Source organism: Hyla sarda, chromosome 4, assembly GCF_029499605.1.
Source record: "Hyla sarda isolate aHylSar1 chromosome 4, aHylSar1.hap1, whole genome shotgun sequence".
Lineage (NCBI taxonomy): Eukaryota > Metazoa > Chordata > Amphibia > Anura > Hylidae > Hyla > Hyla sarda.
The window spans coordinates 119,781,700-119,802,860 of NC_079192.1; the positions used below are offsets into that span (position 1 = coordinate 119,781,700).

General features: G+C 42.0%; 1 protein-coding gene across 1 annotated transcript in view; it reads right to left on the reverse strand.

Annotated features, from left to right (window-relative positions):
* Positions 1-13,645: 13,645 nt before the first annotated feature.
* The window catches only part of TICRR (TOPBP1 interacting checkpoint and replication regulator), a 54,535-nt gene continuing 47,019 nt past the window's right edge, over positions 13,646-21,161 (reverse strand). Inside the window, exons 17-22 of the mRNA XM_056571924.1 lie at positions 20,403-20,464; positions 18,025-18,159; positions 17,821-17,942; positions 15,088-17,479; positions 14,709-14,825; positions 13,646-14,189 (exon numbers count right to left, since the gene is read on the reverse strand). Coding sequence (XP_056427899.1) covers positions 14,050-14,189; positions 14,709-14,825; positions 15,088-17,479; positions 17,821-17,942; positions 18,025-18,159; positions 20,403-20,464 — 2,968 coding nt within the window. The 3' untranslated portion in view covers positions 13,646-14,049. The remainder of the gene's footprint in view (positions 14,190-14,708; positions 14,826-15,087; positions 17,480-17,820; positions 17,943-18,024; positions 18,160-20,402; positions 20,465-21,161) is intronic.

A 21,161-nucleotide genomic window follows, 5' to 3' on the forward strand; every position in this document is an offset into this window, starting at 1 on the left:
CATTGAGCTCCATACATTACAAAGAGAACCCATGAAACCAATGGAAATCATGCCTTAAAGTGGTTGTTACATGAGTTTTTTTTTTTTTCTGGCTCCTGGTACTCTTAGGCCATGTGCACATGGCAGAATGTCCATGCGGAATTTCACATGAATCTTCCGCACGTACATTCCGCTGCAGCAGAGTCCCATTGATTTCAATGGGATTTTGCTGCACTGTTCACACGGAGAATTTCCGTACAAGATGTTTCTGAGGCGGAAATTCAGATTCCGGCATCCGCAGAAAGAATAGACATGTCTATTCTTTCTACAGATTCTGGAAGAAAATGCATTGTCATCTATGAGACAGTGCCTTTCCGAGCATTCCTAGCACCTGCGATCCTCTGTTGGTGAAATATCCACACACAAATTTTCCATGCGGACATTCCACCACATGAACATAGCCTAATCGAAGCTGTGAAAACTCCCTGGGGAAATCCAATAATACATGGTTGGCCATTTAAATGAAGGACCAACCACAAAATACATAGATGGCTTAAGTCCACCAGAACAGAGTTGCTTGTCTGTCATGTCCATTTGCTCTGAAAGAACATAAGGACACAAGTTGTTTCATGAGATGACCTGTAATGCCGGCAGTTCACCCCTGCCAGCATACTGCTCCTCCTGGCAGACACAGCCACTGGTTTACCTAATTCCCATGTGGTCCACTCTGTGCCTCCGTGCCCTACCATACTCCGACTCCTTATGTGCCTGGTGTTCTTGGCTCTGCCTGAGAGGCCTCTTAAAAAGCCACGATAGCCCATTTAAAGGGGTATTCCACTGAAAACCTTTTTTTCTAAATCTACTGGTGCCAGAAAGTTAAACAGATTTGTAAATTACTTTCACTATTTAAAAATCGTAATCCTTCCACTACTAATCAGCTGTTATATGCTCCACAGGAAGTTATTTTCTTTTTGAATTTCCTTTCTGTCTGACCACAGTGCTCTCTGCTGACACCTTTTTTTAGGAACTGTCCCTTTTAGGAACTGTCCAGAGTAGAAGCAAATCCCCATAGTAAACCTCTCCTGCTCTGGACAGTTCCTGACATGGACAGAGATGTCAGCAGAGAGCACTGTGGTCAGACAGAAAGGAAATTCAAAAAGAAAAGAGCTTCCTGTGGATCGTATAACAGCTGATAAGTACTGGAAGGATTAAGATTTTTTAATCCAAGTAATTAACAAATCTGTTAAACTTTCTGGCACCAGTTGATTTAAAAAAAAAAAAAAAGTTTTCCAGTGGAGTACCCCTTTAAGTGAACAGGATAATGCTGCAGTTCCTTGCACTGGTGCTACTATACCATGGTGATTGCAAGGAAAGCATAAGGAAATATTGAATAGGTTTCAGCCACTTCAAATAGTTAATCGGTGGGGGTGCTGGGATCTTATCCTCAGGAGAGGCATCCATTTTACAGGCTGGTTAAGGCTTTTTGATTATATCATTGGTTTAGGGTTATCAGCCTGTATGTTCATGACCCGTGTGATCAATACGTGTTGTAAAAATTCAAAGAGATTTTCAGTAAAACTCTTCTTATTAAAGACCGTGCTAGAGATTTGTGGGATACATTCTGCCAAGTTGTCCATGATGTCTTATTTACGGCAGAATAGGAAAATGTAAAAAAAAAAAAAAAAAAGGATATCAAGCAAAAATCGACAGTGCCCTCTGGTGGCACACAGAATACTTGCAGTCTTCAAGTAACAAGACTGCAATTCATGATACTTACAGCAGTTAATCTAGGAAAAATGTATGTAATATATCCAAAAAATGCATTGATGAAGAACAGGAAAATCTTTCAGAAGAGAATACAGAGGTGTTTTCAAGACTGTCTGGCTGGTTCCAAAAGAAAACCCCAACTATGTCTGCTATCCTGCAGTTTGGCATCTCTGACCTGGAATACGTTTTTGCTAATTCTGAATAAAGAGTAACTAAAAAACGGCTCAATAGGAGCAGTGTCTCCCAACATGCTGGGAGTTGTAGTTTTGCAACAGCTGGAGGCACAATGGTTGGGAAACACTGGCTTAGAAGTAATAGGGAAATATGTAACGCTAGACCCACATGGCATTTTGTTTGGCATTGTTTTATTCTTTAGCCTTTTTTTTTTTTTTTATGTACAGCTTTGCTCTGTTGTTTTTTTTAAAGAAATTGTGGCGTTTCTCCTCTAATAGACTTCTATAGGTGGAATAAAAATGACAGAAAATAAATGACAAGTGTGTTGTCCTTTCCTCTGGCATTGAGAAAAACACATACGATAAACGCCAAAAAAAAAATGCTACTAGCAGTTTTTTTTTTCTTGTTTTAAATGTTGCTGCAGTTTTTGAGCCAAAACTAAGTGGATTTAAAAGTGTGAATGAGAACTATAAAAGGGTCTTTTACTTACTCCTCCTCCTGTAGGATCCACTTCTGCTTTTGGCTCAAAAACTGCTGTGATAGTTTTAAAGGGGGGGGGGGGGGGTGGTGTGGTGTGGTGTGGTGTGTGTGTGTGTGTGTGTGTGTCCCTCAAACAGCAGGAGGGATGGATCAGGAGAGTCACAGTCCGGTCGTTCATGGGCTCTGGAATATTGGCTGAGTGCTTTAGCCGCATGGGAGGACACCTTAGATGCCAGAGGGCTAGGCACAGGAGTCCCTGCGGGGCAGAACACCCAACTGTAATGAACCATTGTTGGAGGAATTGTCGTCTTTAGAAGACTGGCAAGCCCCCTCAGCAGTCACCTTCGATTTTTTTTTTTTTTTGGCCTTATTGTGAGAGCCACCCATATTAGCAGATAAAGTGACCGCAGACAGAGAAGAGGCAGATGTAGAGAGAACAGTTCCCAGCAAGACTCACAGTTCAGGGCTCCAGAGCAGGGCAGGGTCCACAGCACACTTCAGAATGCTGAGTAGAGGCCAATTCAGGGGCCAGTAAGGGTCAGCAGGATCCCTCTTCAGCAGCCTCTAGCAGGAGCGAGTTTTATATGCGGCTCCAGCAGGAGAAGGCGACGGGGCTGCACACAGAATAAGCGCACACCCACGAAATGTAGCAATGGCTGGGCCTGGATGATGTCGAAGGCCGCAGTGGTCTTCAACCTGCAGACCTCCAGATGTTTCAAAACTACAACTCCCAGCAAGCCTGGGGGGGCCTCTTCTCCGCGCTTCGGGACCGGAATAGAGACGTTGCCTTGACGACGACGCACAGGGACGCTGCTCATGAACGTCCCTGTGCGTCGTCGTCAAGGCACCGTGACTATTCCGGGGCCGGGCCCGAAGTGCGGAGAAGAGGGCCCCCCCCCCCCCCGGTGAAGATGGACAGCCCGGAACGACCATCCCTCCCCACCGGACGGTCCCTGCAGCACAGATGGCCCGGACCAGCTCACCCTAACATCCCGCCGAGGGGAGGTGAGTACAAAACTAAAGGGGGGTGAGAGGGTGGGGGGGTTGGATGATGTCGAAGGCCGCACTGGTCTTCAACCTGCGAACCTCCAGATGTTTCAAAACTACAACTCCCAGCAAGCTCAGACAGGCGTTGGCTGCCCGGGCTTGCTGGGAGTTGTAGTTTTGAAACATCTGGAGGTCCGCAGGTTGAAGACCACTGAGGGCGGAGAGTTCCCTCGAGTATAAGCCGAGGGGGGTGTTTTCAGCACGAAAAATCGTGCTGAAAAACTTGGCTTATACTCGAGTATATACGGTATATAAATATCAAAAAGGTCAAAAATGAAAAATGATGAGGAAGAAATTATAAACGGGGATCAGGAAAAAGCAAATATATTAAACAAATTCTTCTCCACTGTATTCACTGAGGAAAATGAAATGCCAGGTGAAATACAGTGTGATAAGGTAAATTCCCCCATACAGGTCACCTGTCTAACCCAGGAAGAAGTACAGTGCCGCCTACAAAAAAAAAATCAAAATAGACAAATCACCAGGTCCAGATGGCATTCACCCCCGAGTTCAAAAGCAATTAAGTAATGTAATAGACAGACCTCTATATTTAATATTCAGGGACTCTATAGTAACAGGGACTGTTCCCCAGGACTGGCGCATGGCAAATGTGGTGCCAATATTTAAAAAGGGGACAAAAGGTGACCCTGGAAATTACAGACCTGTTAGTTTAACCTGCGTTGTATGTAAATTGTTTGAGGGTTTTCTAAGAGATATTATTTTGGAGTACATTGATACAAATAAATGTATGACTCCATATCAGCATGGCTTTATGAGGGATCGGTCCTGTCAAACTAACCTGATCAGCTTTTATGAGGAGGTGAGCTCCAGACTGGACCAAGGGCAATCGCTGGATGTCGTATATCTGGATTTTTCCAAAGCATTTGATACGGTGCCACATAAAAGATTGGTGCATAAAATAGGAAGGATTGGGCTGGGGGAGAATGTATGTAAGTGGGTAAGTAACTGGCTCAGCGATAGGAAACAGAGGGTGGTTATTAATGGTACTTATTCTGATTGGGTGACTGTTACAAGTGAGGTACCACAGGGGTCAGTCTTGGGTCCTGTTCTATTTAATATATTTATTAATGACCTTGCAGAGGGGTTGAATAGTAAAGTAGCAATCTTTGCAGATAATACTAAACTCTGTAAAGTGGTAAACACAATAGAGGACAGTGCACTGTTACAAATGGATCTGGATAGGTTGGGGGTTTGGGCTGAGAAGTGGCAGATGAGGTTCAACACTGATAAATGTAAGGTAATGCACATGGGGAGGAAAGATCTGAGATGGGGTTATATATTAAATAGGAGCACACTTGGGACGACTGAAGCGGAAAAGGACTTAGGGGTCTTAGTTAATAGTAAACTTAGCTGTAGTGACCAGTGTTGGGCAGCTGCTGTCAACGCAAATAAAATTATGGGGTGCATCAATAGGGGCATGGATGCCCACGACAAGGAAATAATTCGACTGCTGTACAAATCACTAGTCAGACCACACATAGAATACTGTGTACAGTACTGGGCACCAGTGTACAAGAAAGATATAGTGGAGCTGGAGTGGGTTCAAAGATGGACAACCAGAGTAATATGGGGAATGGGAGGACTACAGTACCCAGAAAGATTATCAGAATTGGGGCTATTTAGTTTAGAAAAAAGAAGGCTTATGGGGAGACCTAATAACTATGTATAAATATATCAGGGTCCATACAGAGATCTCTCCCATGATCTATTTATACCCAGGACTGTATCTATAACAAGGGGGCCTCCTCTAAGTTTAGAGGAAAGAAGGTTTCTACACCACCACAGACGGGGGTTCTTTACAGTAAGAGCAGTGAGACTGTGGAATTCTCTCCTGGAGGAGGTGGTCATGGTGAACTCTGTAAAAGAGTTAAAAAGGGGTCTGGATGCTTTTTTGGAGAATAACAACATCACTGGTTATGTATACTAGATATTTAGGGACAGCATGTTGATCCAGAGATTTATTCTGACTGCCATATTGGAGTTGGGAAGGAATTTTTACCTCTAGTATGAGGGTTTTTTGCCTTCCCCTGGATCAACTCAGTAGGGACTCATTAGGGATATAGGTTGAACTAGATGGACTCTGATCTTTTTTCAACCTTACGAACTATGTTACTATGTAACCCTGCAGTCATATCTATCATCCAGCCATGTCTTGCTATATCATTTTCCTTCCAACATTATCACTGCACTGTAACTCTCAGACTATTGCTTCTCACAGAGACCACATGGAAGAGACACAAGTCTAAGATGTTCCCTACACTGCATTAAGGGAGTACTCCGGTGAATTTTATTTTTTTCATATCAACTGGCTCTACCTCTCTGCTGACAGCTCTGTCCATGCCCGGAACTGTCCAGAGTAGGAGCAAATCCCCAGAGCAAACCTCTCCTGCGCCGCACAATCCCTGAGACAGACAGTGGTGTCAGCAGAGAGCATTGTTGTCAGACAAAAGGAACAACTCAACTTCAGCAGCTAATAAGTACTGGTAGGATTAAGATTTTTTTAATAGAATAATTTAAAAATTTGTTTAACTATCTGGAACCAGTTGACATGAAAAAAAAATTTCACCCAGGGTTTTTTGGTTTTTGCACTTTCGTTTTTTCCTCCTTACCTTTAAAAAACCATAACTCTTTCAATTTTGCACCTAAAAATTCATATGTTGGCTTATTTTTTGCACCACCAATTCTACTTTGTAATGACATCAGTTATTTTACAAATCGGAAAAAAAATAAATCATTGTGCGACAAAATTGAAGAAAAAACATCATTTTGTAAATTTTGGGGGCTTCCGTTTCTACGCAGTTAATTTTTGGTAAAAATGACACCGTCCCTTTATTCTGTAGGTCCATACGATTAAAATGATACCCTACTTATATAGATTTGATTATGTCGTACTTCTGGAAAAAATCATAACTACATGCAGGAAAATGTTTACGTTTAAAATTGTCATTTTCTGACCCCTATAACTTTTTTTTAATTTTTTCTGCGTATGGGCCGGTATGAGGGCTCATTTTTTGCACTGTGATCTGAAGTTTTTAGAGGTACTATTTTTGTATTGATCGGACTTTTTGATCGCTTTTTATTCATTTTTTCATGATATAAAAAGTTATCAAAAATATGCTATTTTGGACTTTGGAATTTTTTTGCGCGTACGCCATTAACCGTGCGTTTCCTGCACACGGCGATACCACGTGTTTATTTTTATATATAGTGTTTTTTTTTTTTTTTAAATGGGAAAAGGGGGGTGATTCATACTTTTATCAGGGAAGGGGTTAAATTATCTGTATTAACTTTTTTTTTTGCAATGTTATAGCTCCCATGGGGGGCTATAACACTGTACACACTGATCTTTTACATTGAGCATTGTTATCCCATAGGATAACATTGCTCAATGATTCTGCTGCTTGACTGCTCATGCCTGGATCTCAGGCACTGAGCAGTCATTCGGCAATCGGACAGCGAGGAGGAAGGTAGGGGACCCTCCTCGTGTCCTACAGCTGTTCTGGATGCTGTGATTTCACTGCGGCGATCCCGAATAGCCCCCTGAGCTAACCGGCATTTCTTAACTTTCACTTTAGACGTGGTGATCAACTTTGAACGCCACGTCTAAAGGATTAATAGGCACTGAGATCAGTGCTGCGAGCTATTAGCCACAGGTCCAGGCTGTTGCTAGGTGCCGGGCCCGACCCGCTATGATGCGGGTCACGCCGTGGCCCCATGTTATAGAATGGGAGCAGACCCATGACGTACATGTATGTCATGGGTCGGGAAGAGGTTAACACCTGTAAGTGGTTGGTGGGGACATCTTTCAAAATCATCTCTATTTTCTATCCAGCAGAGGAGCTGTGGTTGGAGGGTTGAATAACTCCTAATTGAAGAGTGGATGCATTCTCACACAGTGGAGTAGGATGTCCCAATGCACCTCACTGCCACCTTTTCATAGTACCATGACTTAAAGCTTGTTCATCACTACACTACTTACACCCTTGATGCACTAGGCACATCATACCTCATACTGTACAACTGTCCTGTTTCAAAACTGACCATGTCACAAGATCCCAAATGGAAAATAAATCTGTACCCCAACTGTTAACTGTAAAAAGGCAAACTACGTGCAACAATGGCCACATCTGACAATGAAGTAAATCTGAGTGGGGAGAAGAGACTGTCAGAATCACTGAGCCACATTAAATGTGGATTTTTTATTACTTACCCTAAAATCCCTTTCTCATAGTCTTCATTGAGGGACACAGACTCTACATGGAAGAAATGGTCTCGGGGCAGAGAAGAAAACTATCTTGTAACCCTGCAAGAACACCTCCCGAACCCAGGCGTCGGCCACGTTATAGAGCCATACGTCATGAAAAAGAAGACGCCCACCACCCCGCCGAGAAGGTAGCTCAGGTGGCCTCGTCCCTTCATGAGGAAGGCTGTTTTGCCAGCTTGGAGGCGAAGCAGACAGATTTAGGGACTGAATTACAAGAAAGTTGAGATTTGAAGGATGGAGCCTTCTTGTTCTGAGACGCTTGGACCTTGTCCATGCGGCCTGAGGCCCAAAAGGATGAAGACTTACGGTGAGGATCAGAACGCAGAGTAAGATTCTGAGGCAGGAGGGGGCTCTTGCCCCCCATGGTCTCGGAGATAATTTCGTCAAGGCGCTTGCCGAACAGATGGTCTCCCAGGAATGGAAGATCAATCAGAGACCATTTGGAGGCGGGGTCTGCATACCAGGCCTTAAGCCAGAGGAAACGCCGGATGGCAACCAAATTAGCGGAACCAGAGGCAGAGTATTTTGCTGTCGATAAAGAGGCGTTGCAGAGAAAATCCCCCATTAAAGCGATCTGATGGGCCAGATCAACCAAGAAGTCAAGGGAAGCCCCAGACACGAGGTCCTGGCCCAGATAAGCAGCACAGGCAGAAAGTGCCTTGGTAACCAAAGTAGAGGCAAAGAGTGGAAGGAAGACAGAATATGATGCCTCTAAGACAGATTTAGAGAGGCCCTCAATGTGCCTGTCAGACAGATCCTTGAGAAGCACCGCATTTGCCAGAGGGAGAGTGGTATTGGACAGCCGGGACACCGGAGGGTCCACAGTATGGGTGGTCCACTTAGAGACTCGATCCTACGGGAATGGAAAGAGGGTTTGCATACTTTTAGGCGCATGGAACCGCCTCTCTCTGTATGTTTCCAAGCCACGTCCAGGAGCTCTTCAAATTTAGCATGTGGGCTGAACACCTTTGGAGGCAGACGGGAGTCTGAGGCTACTGGGTCCTGCAGGTAGAAGGTGTCTTTAATAGCGACAATGAGGCTGTCCACCAGATTTGACATCCAGGAAAGTTTATCCACATCAGAGGGATGGTCAGAGCCAGACTCTGGGAGTTTGCCTGGAGAGCGGGAATGGTTCATGGGTGACCTGGAGGTAGACACCCTAGACCGAACACTAGCTGTTGGGAAAAATCTACGGTCAGGAGCTCCAGAAAGGGCTCTCTGAGATCTGAACCGTCCAGCAGGGGAGCGAACAGACCATGCCAGATAGCGACTGGGCAAAGAGGACCCATGCACCGGGTCTGGGCCGCTTATGGGTGGAGCGCCACCTAGCCCGGTATGGATATCCTCTGCATTGGTGGGGCAAAACGCTCCAGGGCCAACACCATGGCCTGGGGAGATCCATGCCAGACCGGGAAAGGGAAGAGACCCAAGCCGAGGTAGGATCAGCAGATGGACGATCCACTGGGACCTCCTGGGTGTTTGGCAAAGAGGGGCCAGGCGTTGCAGGGAGCTGCAGGAAGAGCAGGATGGCTCAGTAGAACTGCCAGACATTTTGGTTCTGTAAACAGAACAGAAGTAATTTGTGACCAGGGCAGGGGGGAGCCTGATGGACTGGAAGTCAGACATGAACACCAGAGTTTCAGACCACATGGAAAGAGCTCACCCAAATCTGATGCCCCGGATCTGGACCGCTACATCTGGAAGCCGGGATCTGGAATGCTGGAACCAGGAAAACCAGAGCTAGGAGCAATGGCTGCAGATCACTGACAGTGGGGAACATGCAGCCAAAGCACAGAGCGAAGAGTGAGGGAGCTGCTTTTGCAGACAGGGGTGGGAGAGGAGAACGGAGCCAAGCCATCCCCCAGACTGGATACTGATAGGCCTGAGGGAATACACAGTCCCCTGCTGCGGCCTCATAGGGGGAGAATGACCCCTGCCAGAGTGCGCGAGCCAAAGGAGAGGAGCTATGTGACCCCCTGCTTTGCGCACTGTCTGGGGAAGAAGGTCAGAGTTACAGCCACCATTGTCGAGGCCTCTTGGCTAATACATTGTGCCACGGCCGTTAATGTAGCCTGGCATACTAGGGAGGCTGCGCAACCGGGACGAAAAAATTAAAATTAACATGCAGCCCAAGTCCTATACAGGTAGCCAGGCCCATTGCGCCTCATACCCACGCCAATAAAGAGCCCACCACCAGAAAAGACCCCAGAAAGGGACAGGCAACCTCAGGGGGGATACTAACCTACAGAGAAGTCATACTTAGTATGACCTAGTAGACTTCAGCCAGCTTATGGTTCCACTGCATCAGCAAGGCTAAGGTGAGCGGGGGCATATGGGGGCCCGGACCCAAGCCACACCTCCAAGCGCTTGCTGGTGGTGACTAGGAGACAACAACACAGATAGGGAGCACAACACTAACCTATCACCTTGAGGGTAGACAGGGGAACCTAAAGAGCCATGAATGGTATACCTGTCTCCCAACCTAGAGAAAACAAAAAAGGAGAAAAATAAAAACCTAACTGTACAAACTAAGTAAAAAAATATATATATATATAAAAACACCAGGTCTGGAGAGCTTCAGACCTGTGTCTACCTTCTGCTGACACCAAGCTAAAACAGATTAGCTCATTTTCGGTGGGCGGGAATAGCCTGCCAAGCAGGAGACTACTTTTTTTCCTTAGTGTCAGCCTCTTAGTGGCAAGAGTATATATCCTATAGTCTGTGTCCTCCAATGAAGCAACAGAGAAATGCAATTTTATAGAACTGGAGAGGTTACTGAAAACAAATCACCTGGAGCATTGTATAGAGGGGATATTTTATGTATAACCAAAATGCAACACTTTGACTCAGTGCTAATATGTCAAGTTACCTACAGTGGTGCCGAATGGGGATTCTTATTTTAACAATATAGATCTGTTGCATCTGGTGTACCATCTGGAGCCCCATAGGCTGAAATGGAGTAAGGTACTGTCCTTTTGGGACATTTGTCACAGTTGGCCTCTGGCATAGTTCTACCTGATCAAAAAACAAAAACAAAATCAAGGTTTTTGATTGGGTGCAACTATGCTGGCTCACCAGATAAAGCCTAGGACTAGGAAATAACAGAGACATGGTTGGAAGATGGCTATGACTAGCCAGTTAACATACAGGGTTATAGTCTATTCAGGAAGGATTGGAAAAAAAAAAAGTAGGAAAGGTGGAGGAGTTTGCGTTTATGAAAAGTCCAGTCAGAAGGCTGAATTGCAGGAAATGATAATGTGGAATCAGTATAGGTAGATATATATGGTGAAAAATAATAAAATACTGTTCAGGGTTTGCTATAACCTACCAAATACTGTATAATGGAAGAGGCAGATCAATTACGGAGTTAAATAAGGCAGCAAATCACAATGAGGTGATAATAATTGAGGACATTAACTTTCCTGATATTATCTGGGAAACGGAGACCTGTGAATCGAATAAAAGAAACAGGTTTCTGACTGAGGCCCCTTTCACACTGCCGTGGTTCCCCATCAAGAACAGCTGTTAAAGTCTTTTTGTGACTAACGGCCATTCTCGTGACGGGAAGCAACAATGGGTCCAGACAGGCACCATTTTTTTTTTTTTATGGTAATAGCAGGAGAAACACGGTGTTTGCAGTATTTTTTCTAACGCTATCCTCCTTGGCTCCCCAGTCGGCAGTCACACTGTCTTGTCATAACGGCAGTGTGAAAGAAGCCTATAACTAAAGATAATTATCTATCCAAAATGGTGCAGGACCTGACCAGAAGGGGCGACCTACTGGACTTCATATGAACCAACAGACTTGACAGTAACTAATGTGCAGAATACAATTATTCAATAATACAATAATTTAATTCTGTACTTTTGGAAACACAACTGGAACATAGAGTCAGAGTCATACTGTGAACACCCACCCACCCTCCACTTGCCTTATTAACCCCTACATGTAACTGCTGCCAAAAAAGGAATAATTCTTTAAAGGGGTAGTCCAGTGGTGAAAAACTTATCCCCTATCCTAAGGATAAGGGATAAGTTTGAGATTGCGGGGGTCCGACCGATGGCGCCCCCTGCGATCTCTCTGTACGGGGGCCAGGCTCTCCGGACAGATAGCGGGTGTCGACCCCCGCACGAAGCGGCGGCCAACACGCCCCCTCAATACATCTCAATGGCAGAGCCGGAGATTGCCAAAGGCAGCGCTTCGGCTCTGCCATAGAGCTGTATTGAGGGGGCGTGTCGGCCGCCGCTTCGTGCGGAGGTCGACACGCCCCCTTCCCGCGGGCTGTCGGGGCTCCGTACAGGAGATCGCAGGGGGCCCCAGCGGGGGACCCCCCGCGATCTCAAACTTATCCCCTATCCTTAAGATAGGGGATAAGTTGTTCACCACTGAGTCACCACTGGACTACTCCTTTAAGGGCTTTAGTAAAAAGCCATCATTTTTCTTTAAAAACCAGTGGCTTTGAGTGGCATTTAGTTAAGGAGCCATTGCTTCTTTTGGTGCCACTCTGCTTGTATAAGCACTGTTAGGAATCATATCCCCCCACAAACATGGATACTTTTTGCACCGGTTTTTAATTTAACAGATAACTTATCCAACAGTGCAAACGTGTTGCTATTTCCTTGACTTTATAAAAGTGTTAAAGAACCTAAAAATGGGTTACAGTTGTAGGGGATCTCAGTGTCATACGACACCCAAACTAAAATATCTGGCCGATGAAACCACATCCAACACGGGACTAATTAACAAAGATTTACTAATATGAGATTAGTTTGTGACTCCAGCTTTACTAAATATCTGAACTATTTCCTTTATATAATCATGACAGGGAACAAGACAACATTTTTTTAAATGAGTTTATTGTTACTAAAGTACCTTAAAAGTATTTTCATCTCAAATATGATATATACAGATTTTTAACACTGCTTTATACAATCTACACATTTGACACACACAAACTATGACATTAAAAAAATACACACATTTACATACATATTTTCAAATATTTACACTTTTGTTACCACAGAGGATATTAACATGAGTTAGAAGATATAAAAACCTCTGCAAAAAGGAGGGTATTATTCTCCCTGCATTAGAGTTAACATTTTTTTCTATGTAACTTTAAGATTACATGTAAACTGCAGTTAAAAATCCATTAAGTTATAGCATTATTAACCTGGCCATAAACAGATTTTTCTCCGCAACTTCACCAACAACCTGAGCAGTTACTCTGTCACCAACTCCACTGCCAACCTAACTTTTCACTACCAACTTCTGAAAAGTCGCTTGAACAGTTGTTCACTGACAGACTTAGGCTAAGTTTCTACTTGTTTTTTGTCCTGTGTTTTTTGGTTTAACAATAAAAAAAAAAAAAAAAAAGCCTGAAAAAACACCAGTGCAATTTCCTGCATCTGGCGTTTTTTTCATTTGTGTGGAGATTGCATTTTTTGGCCCCTCGTGTTTTTTATTGGTACCCAAAATTTGTTGGGTACCAAAAAAAAAATGCAGTAGTGAGGGGGGAAAAGTGTATTTCACGAAATGTATATATTTTTTATAATAAAATTTTAATTAATTTTTAATAAAGTGTGTGTTTCATGTTTTTTCCCTCTTTTTTTGAAATTTTTTAGGTAGTACTACTACTCTCAGCATGGAACAGACTGTTCCATGATGGGAGTAGTAGTACCTGTACTAAGACATATCGCCCCGATGTGATCGTCCATAATATAGCAGAGATGTGGAGTGGCTCTATACAGCGCTTGCATCTCTGCACTGTACTCCGACCAGTAATGTGAATAGAACATCACTCATTCATATTTTACACCCAGAGTGGGGATTGGCCAGATGGTTGCAGCCAATCACAGCTCTAAGAGGGAAATATGAATGAGTGATGTTCTATTCACATCACTGGCCGGAGTATAGTGCAGAGATGCAAGCGCTGTATAGAGCTGCTCCACAACTTTGCTCCATGTTGGGGGTTGTAGTACCTGCAGTTAAGGAAAGATCACAGCGGATGTCACTCCTGACACCCGCTGTGATCCTCCTGTACAATGTATAGATGCAGCCGGCCGCTCTTTCCCACATCATTGTCGGCGAAATTTTTAGTGCCCTGCCCGCCCACATAAATTTATCCCTGTTTAAAAATAAAATCTTTGTTATAAAAAAGATAAATTTAAACTGAAAAAAGCCAAGTGGAAAAATTATTTAGCGATTTCTCATTGATTTACAGCTATTTGGCCGAAAAAACAACAAAACATTTTTCTTGGAGTTTAAAAAAATAAAAAGTAGAAACTTAGCCTTTGTGATCAAAAGAAAAATCACATCACGTTATGAGCTTTTTCCGTGTATATGTTCGGCTTATTGTACGCTTTTCAGATACTTGGCTGAATGGAGAGTCCTCAATGCTAGCAGCTTGATGGGCTGGTCTTTTCAATTCTGGGGTGCTACTTTGGGATTCACCATCTGCAAAAACAGACAGAAAAAATAATTACTGTAACTATAGGAGAAGTGTTGGCAATACAAGTCCAAACACGTATTAACCTCTTGGCGACACATGGCCGCCTGGGCTTTGTGGACACACTGCGTGCTTTTGCCATTATACTATCAAGGTGAGCTCAGGAGCTGAGCTCACTTCATAGCCAGTAGGTGTCGAGTGCTACAAGCAGCAAGTACTCACACTTCTTGATCAAGATTAGCGATCACACTGATGTCACCTGTTACCTCTTCAATGCTGCAATTGCATAGCATTGAGCAGGATCAGCAATCTTGTGATTACTTAAAAAGGTCTTTAATATATTGGGGGGAATTTTTTTTTTTTTTTTTTTTTTTTAAAGCCCCTATCCCAATAAAAAAAAAAATATATATATTTAATCACCCCCATCAAATATCAAGATCCCTTGGAAATTAATAATAAATAATGCAACACACTATGGTATTACAGTTCGTTAGAAAACACTTCTCAGTGAAGGCTTTGGTGCTCACCTTGCTTCTTTCTCTTAGATGGTGTTTTTCCCTTAAACAGCATTGGTGAGTGTGTTAAAGCCAATAGACCACTTGCAGACAGGGTATTTTTTACAACCTTATTTGGTGGAGTGAAAGCTAGAAAACAAACAAAACAACAAATTCAAACAATGGAATATTTTAAATTATGAAGACATTGACCTTAAATTATTAAAATGTGTTAGAAAAACTGGCGCAATTGCCCCATAACAACCAATCACAGCTCAGCTTTCACTTTACCAGAGCTTGTTAAGATAGGAATGCTGAGCTGTGATTGGTTGTTACGGGGAAATCTCTCCAGTTTCTCTTACACATTTTGAAAAATCAAAGGCTTATATAAATAGGAAAAACTATAGTTTACCTGAAATAGTGAAGACTTCATCTTCACAAAAACTTTGTTGTGAGGAGCTCAGGTCTGATGACCGTGTACTTGATGAGACAACACATTCTTCCAGCTCTTCACAGGGACCGCTCAATGTACAGGATCGCTTAGCGCTAGGGTCGTCTTTTGTGGGGGACAGCAAATCAAAGGGTCTTTTTCTAGATTTAAAGGGCATAGCCCCAATTTCAGTTTTACCTTTCCATTCTAAGACTGGTGACTGGTCAAGAAGCTTGGAAACCCCTTCTACTATAAGGTCTCCCAAGGGGGAGGCCTTATTTATGTCCGGTTCTACGCCTTCCTCTCCTGAAGGAGCACTCCCTGCATAGTCCTGATTCTTTTCTTGCCTAGGAACATAAGCAGATTTAACAGAAAAAGCTTTTTTCTTTCGGGGCCAATTATTAAATACATCCCTGCCATTTTTATCCTTGTATTTTGGTGATGGAGTCCAAGGACTTACAGCCTCTGCCTGTGATGGAGAAGCAGTGCTGGAGGAGCTTCTTTTTGGTGTGTAAGTCTGACAGATTAATGCCTGCAGTCCACTTTTTCCTGGTGTAGAATGGGAAGATCGTATGCAAGGAGAAGCACAAGCTGATTCTAACTTCATAGCATGCTTATTACACCACATCTCTCCAAAAGGGCTTTCATTTCCTTTTTTACTTGGAGGCCCATTGGGCGTTCTTGGTAAAGTACCCATATCGATCGTAGAATTGGAGTCTGTTCTCTTAAAACGAAGCTTGGGTAATCCAGATGCTTGCATTTCAAGTTCAACTTCATAAACTGGAGGAGGGTTGAGTTTTCTGTGACTCTTTGGAGTGGAGAATTTAGCAGGAATCTGTGGTGTTCCGAGACGTGCTGCAGCTTCCCTCTGTCTTCTGTCGACAGTGCATCGTAGTCCATACGGTGAAGTGCAAACTGCATCTCCTCCACCCTTAGGTGTGGTTGGTAGGTGGTTCAATAAACTTACATCAGAAGACTTCCGCTTGATTAAAACCTTCATCTTCAGATCACAGCTTTCTGTAGGCACAACTTTAGCGTCAGTTATGTCAATACTTTCATCTGTTTGAGAGGTATTGACAAAAGACTCTGTATCCTCAGAGCTCTCCAAAGAGGACATATCCAACCGTTCACAAAAAACAATTGGGTTAAGTTTGGCATCAGATGACAAAATGTTGTATACAGAAGAGCTTTTGACACTTGAAGACAAGACACTACCAGTTTCACAAGCTTTCTGCAAACTAGATGTAGAAGGTGAGCCTAATTTCATTGGAACGTCATTTGCTTCTTTAAGGGTTTTGCTCTCCATTGAGTGAAAAAGGAATTTGCATGTATCTGCATCTTCTTGATCACAACTAGGTGTAATATCTTGAAGGATAGATTTTCTAGGTGTTGTCAATGTTGGTTTACATGGCGTCACAGACAGAATCTCTGTCTTCGATGTATTTTTAGATTTTGATTGGGAACAGGCTGCAGTTTTTCTAGAAGTAAAAGAAATTGCCTTTTCAGGAGTACATTCTGCTGTAAAAGGTAACATAGATGTGCCACTGTTAGCATGTTTCTTTGGCGTTGGCGTTTTAGATACCTTCTGTGGTGTTTGCAGTAAGTACCTTGTTGGTGTAACACACAGCATGTTGGAACCCTGCAGCCTAGGAGATTTCCTGGGTGTGCAAGAAAGATGTGGTTTACAAGGAGTCATGGATAGAATCTGTTCCTTAGATGTGTTGATAGATTGTGATTGGGAAGAGTCTGCAGTTTTTCTAGGAGTGAAAAAAGTTGCCTTTTCAGGAGTACATTCAACTGTAAATGGTAATATAGATGCGCCACTGTTAGCATGTTTCTTTGGCGTTTCAGATACCTTCTGAGGTGTATGCATTAAGTACCTTGTTGGTGTAAAACACTCTATGTTTGAACCCTGCAACCTAGGCGATTTCCTGGGTGTGCAAGAAAGAGGTGTCATCTTTACAGGTGTGTTAGTTTTGGCACTCTTCTGAGGAGTTTTCTGGGGGCTTTTAAAAACTTTATCTTTAAGAGGTGTAAAAGGCTGCCTTATAGTTCTTAATGGTGAAATTAAACACAACCCTGGCGAGCCACTATTGCTTGGAGTTGTTTGCGCCAAACGTTCGCTTCTTCTTTCAGCAGATTTTGAGGGAGTCCTTTCCTCTGTTCTGGATGGCGAGAAAAGCATTCCCAAGTTTTTAGCAGCACTTTTTTTCTCCAGTGGAGTTTTGGAAGGAATCTTTAATTGTTTAGGTGTACATACTGGTGTGCGTGGTGTACGGGGAGATGTTTGAAGCAATCTATTTTCCGATGGCTGTTCACAATATGAAATGGATTTCTGCATTTTCTTTGGAGTAAGCCGAGATTTTTCCAGTAACTACAAAAAAAAAAAAGAAGAAATACTGCTTTAAAAATGGATATTTTCATCATAAAGTGGTAGCATATTTCTAGGACCAGCTATTACTTTGCGATTGCTGGTGGTCAGACCTCTCAGGCCACACACAGATCTTGAAAATGACATGCTCAGCAATGAGTCTTCTACTGTGCTGGGAAAGCATAGAAGGAGATAAAGCATAGGTGGAGGTCCCAAAGATCGGACCACAAATCAAAGTAATGGCATATCCTAGCCATTGTTTATATACATTTAAACTTTTATAAAAAGAATTACCATACATAAAAAGGATTAAAGAAAAAAAAAATTATGAAAAACCACACTACCTCAGGATCCGTATCAGCCAACAATTTTCTTCTTGCTCGTCGCGTTGGAGGACTAGTGAATCCCAAAACTTCGCCAAACAGCAAACGTTTAGGGGTTTTAACCCCAGCCTGAGTAGCACTACCTAAAAATAAAACGTCACACCCATTAACTCTTTTTCCTCAAAAGCACTACTTCCCTCTCCACAGAGCACCCACTGTTCTTACCTCCGCTAAGTGTCTGCTGAGAAGCAGAGTGAACTCTCTCCAAATTACGGGATTTGGGCTGTGCTGCATAAAAAGAAGAGTTTCTTTTTTTGAGTGCCAATTGCTTAATGCGAGGGCTTCTCCGCAAATCGAGCTCTGAAAGTAAAACAGACAGACAAAATATTATTTAGTGCATATTTTTTACCTCTTACATTTATCATTAATTTCTCTGTTTATCGTTCAGGTAAACAAACAGTGTTTAAGAGTATAGAAAGCAAAAACTACACCAAATCTTTACCACTAAGTAAGGAGTAGACGATACTGCACCTACAGATTGGTCCTAGAAACACAGGATATATTTTGTAATGGATGTGCAGACTACTATAAAGAAGTCATGTTTAAAGTGGTTTTCCAGGCAAATTTAAACACAATCCTATGCCTACCTGTGAAAAGGAAAAAAAAAAAAAAAAAACAGCATACTTACCTGCCCCACTGCACTCCTGTTCTTGCACTTTCTGATGACGTCTCGTGACCTGCTTAAAGCAGGGACTGGCTAAACAGGCAACCAAAAGTCATCAGAAAGAACAAGCAGAACTCGCACTGGGGGGAAGTATGTCTGTTTTTTTTTATTGCACAGGGAGGCATAGGGTTAAATGTAACATTTTACAGGAACACCCCTTTAATAACTCTCAAACCACGTTTATATATAACCAAAAAAAAAAAAGTTACAGGAAGAGATCACTTGAAAAAATCCATAGTGAAAAACTCCAGCACTTCCAGAGTGGATAAAAAAAAGTATAGAATTTATTAAATTTCCGTGGAGGTAAAAAACATGCATAGAGGCAGGAAAATACGATAAAAACCGACGCGTTTCGTTAGCCTTTGTCAAGGTATGCACTCTTTAGCCTTAAGACACGAATAAATAGTAAATCTTACAAAGATCTGCCCCCTTCATTAGGTAGACACCTGTGGAGCTACAAGTGAAACTATTTAACCCCAAAGTTTCCAGTAGGAAAAAAAACAGTCATTATATCCAGCATCTTATATAGTTAACATTTCTTAAAATCGACACGACATTGTATGTAAAATCAATTTGTGCCGCAAATAACATGTATTCAACACCAAAAAAAAATTATATATATGTGAATATACACTTATTTTTACAAGATAGTATTCATGTAATTTGTAAGGGGAAAATCACGTACAATCCGCTTTTTATGAATAAAAGCATAGTGAGAAGCGATGAACGATCATATTATGCTTGTATAAAAAAATAAATAAAAATAAAACGCAGTGTGAACATGTCTCAATGTGAAATAACTGCACCAAATGAGTCTGCATGGTGAGAAGCGGTGAACAATCGTATTATACTTGTATGCAAAAAACGCAGTGTGATCATGTCCCACCTGGTATACTTATCAGATACGCCAAATCCATTTACTTATTATGTAAGTACGCTCATGATTATATGAGAATGTGAACAGGTCTCTAAAAAATCTGAGACTGAAGTACCTGTTCATACTAATATAGGCGCGGCCATAGCTGAAAGTGTGAACACGTCTCAATGTGAAATAAACTTGATAATGAAAATGATATAAGTCTGCACCAAATAAATCTGCATAGGGAGAAGCGAACAACAATAGTATTATACTTGCATGACAGAACCGCACAGTGTGATCATGTCCCACCTGGTACACTTGTCAGATATGCCCAATCCATTTACTTGTTATGCGAGTACCCTCATAATTATGTAAGCATGTGAACAGGCCTCTAAAAGTTCAGAGACTGAAATACCTGTCCGTGTTAGTGTAGACACGACCACAGCTAATAGTGTGAACATGTCTCAATATGAAATGAACTTAATAGTGAAAATGATATAAGTCTGTGCCAAATATGTAATGAAATGACAAATATGTAATGAATGAATATATGTCCAGACGAACGGATAATAAATTAATGAGTAATGAATACTCAATATGTAAATAACTAATAATTTATAATGCTAAATGTTTATGTGAATATCAAATGAAACATGAGAAATTAATGGATATATTTTAATGTAATGTATATAGTGACTATGTATCCATGCAAATTTGAAAAGGGAGGGAGATGGATATAGATTTGCTAAGTAGATGATACATTTCTATATGTCCATGTTATAAACAATTGCGATGTAAATTTACATTTGTCTAAAGAAATGCAACATATGAGGTCAAAAATGCTAATAAAAAAAGCATGATATCGGACTTAAAATTCATGCCTTTTGGCATTCATGTGTCCAAATTAAGTATCCAAAATACTTCACGTGAATGTAACTTTTTAATCCAATCCCCTCCTCTTAATGGTTTTTTGACATGTTCTACAGCTATGACTTTTAATAAAATAAAATAAAAAGTTACCTGTTAAATCCTTTACTGGAGATTCTTCAACAACACTGATGTTCGATGTCGACTCACTGTGTCTGAAGAGTAAGCAGTAATCAGTTTACAAATATAATGTGTACGTACACTTTATCAGGCCCACAAAACCTTGGCCTCCAAATGAAAACAACCGAATGCCTCTTACATAGTTACAATTAAATAGTTTATAAGGTCAACACACAATGACGACAATGTGAACATATTAATGTACTTGGGGGTGGAGCGGAGGGAGAGGTTAGAATAGTTAATAGGGATAGGTGTCATAGGAAGAAAAAACATACACATTTGAATTGCATGTTGACTAATGCCAGAAGTCTGACCAAAAAAACTGATGAACTGGAGTTGATAATGTCTGAGGAGGATTATGACATAGTGGGTATAACAGAGACTTGGTTGGACGATACCTATGAATGGGCGGTCAACATACAGAGTTTATATAGTGTATTCAGGAAGGATCGGACAAAACGAAAAGGGGGAGGAGAACGATAATGTGGAGTCATTATGGGCAGAAATATATGGAGATAAAAATAAAATAAATTCTGATAGGGGTTTGCTATAATCCACCAAACATAATGGAAGAGGCAGAAGATCAATTACTGAGGCAAATAAACAAGGCAGCAAATCAGAATGAGGTGATAATAATGGGGGACTTTAGCTATCCTGATATAAACTGGGAGACTGAGACCTGTGAATCTCATAAAGGAAACAGGTTTCTGACTATAGCTAAAGACAATTATC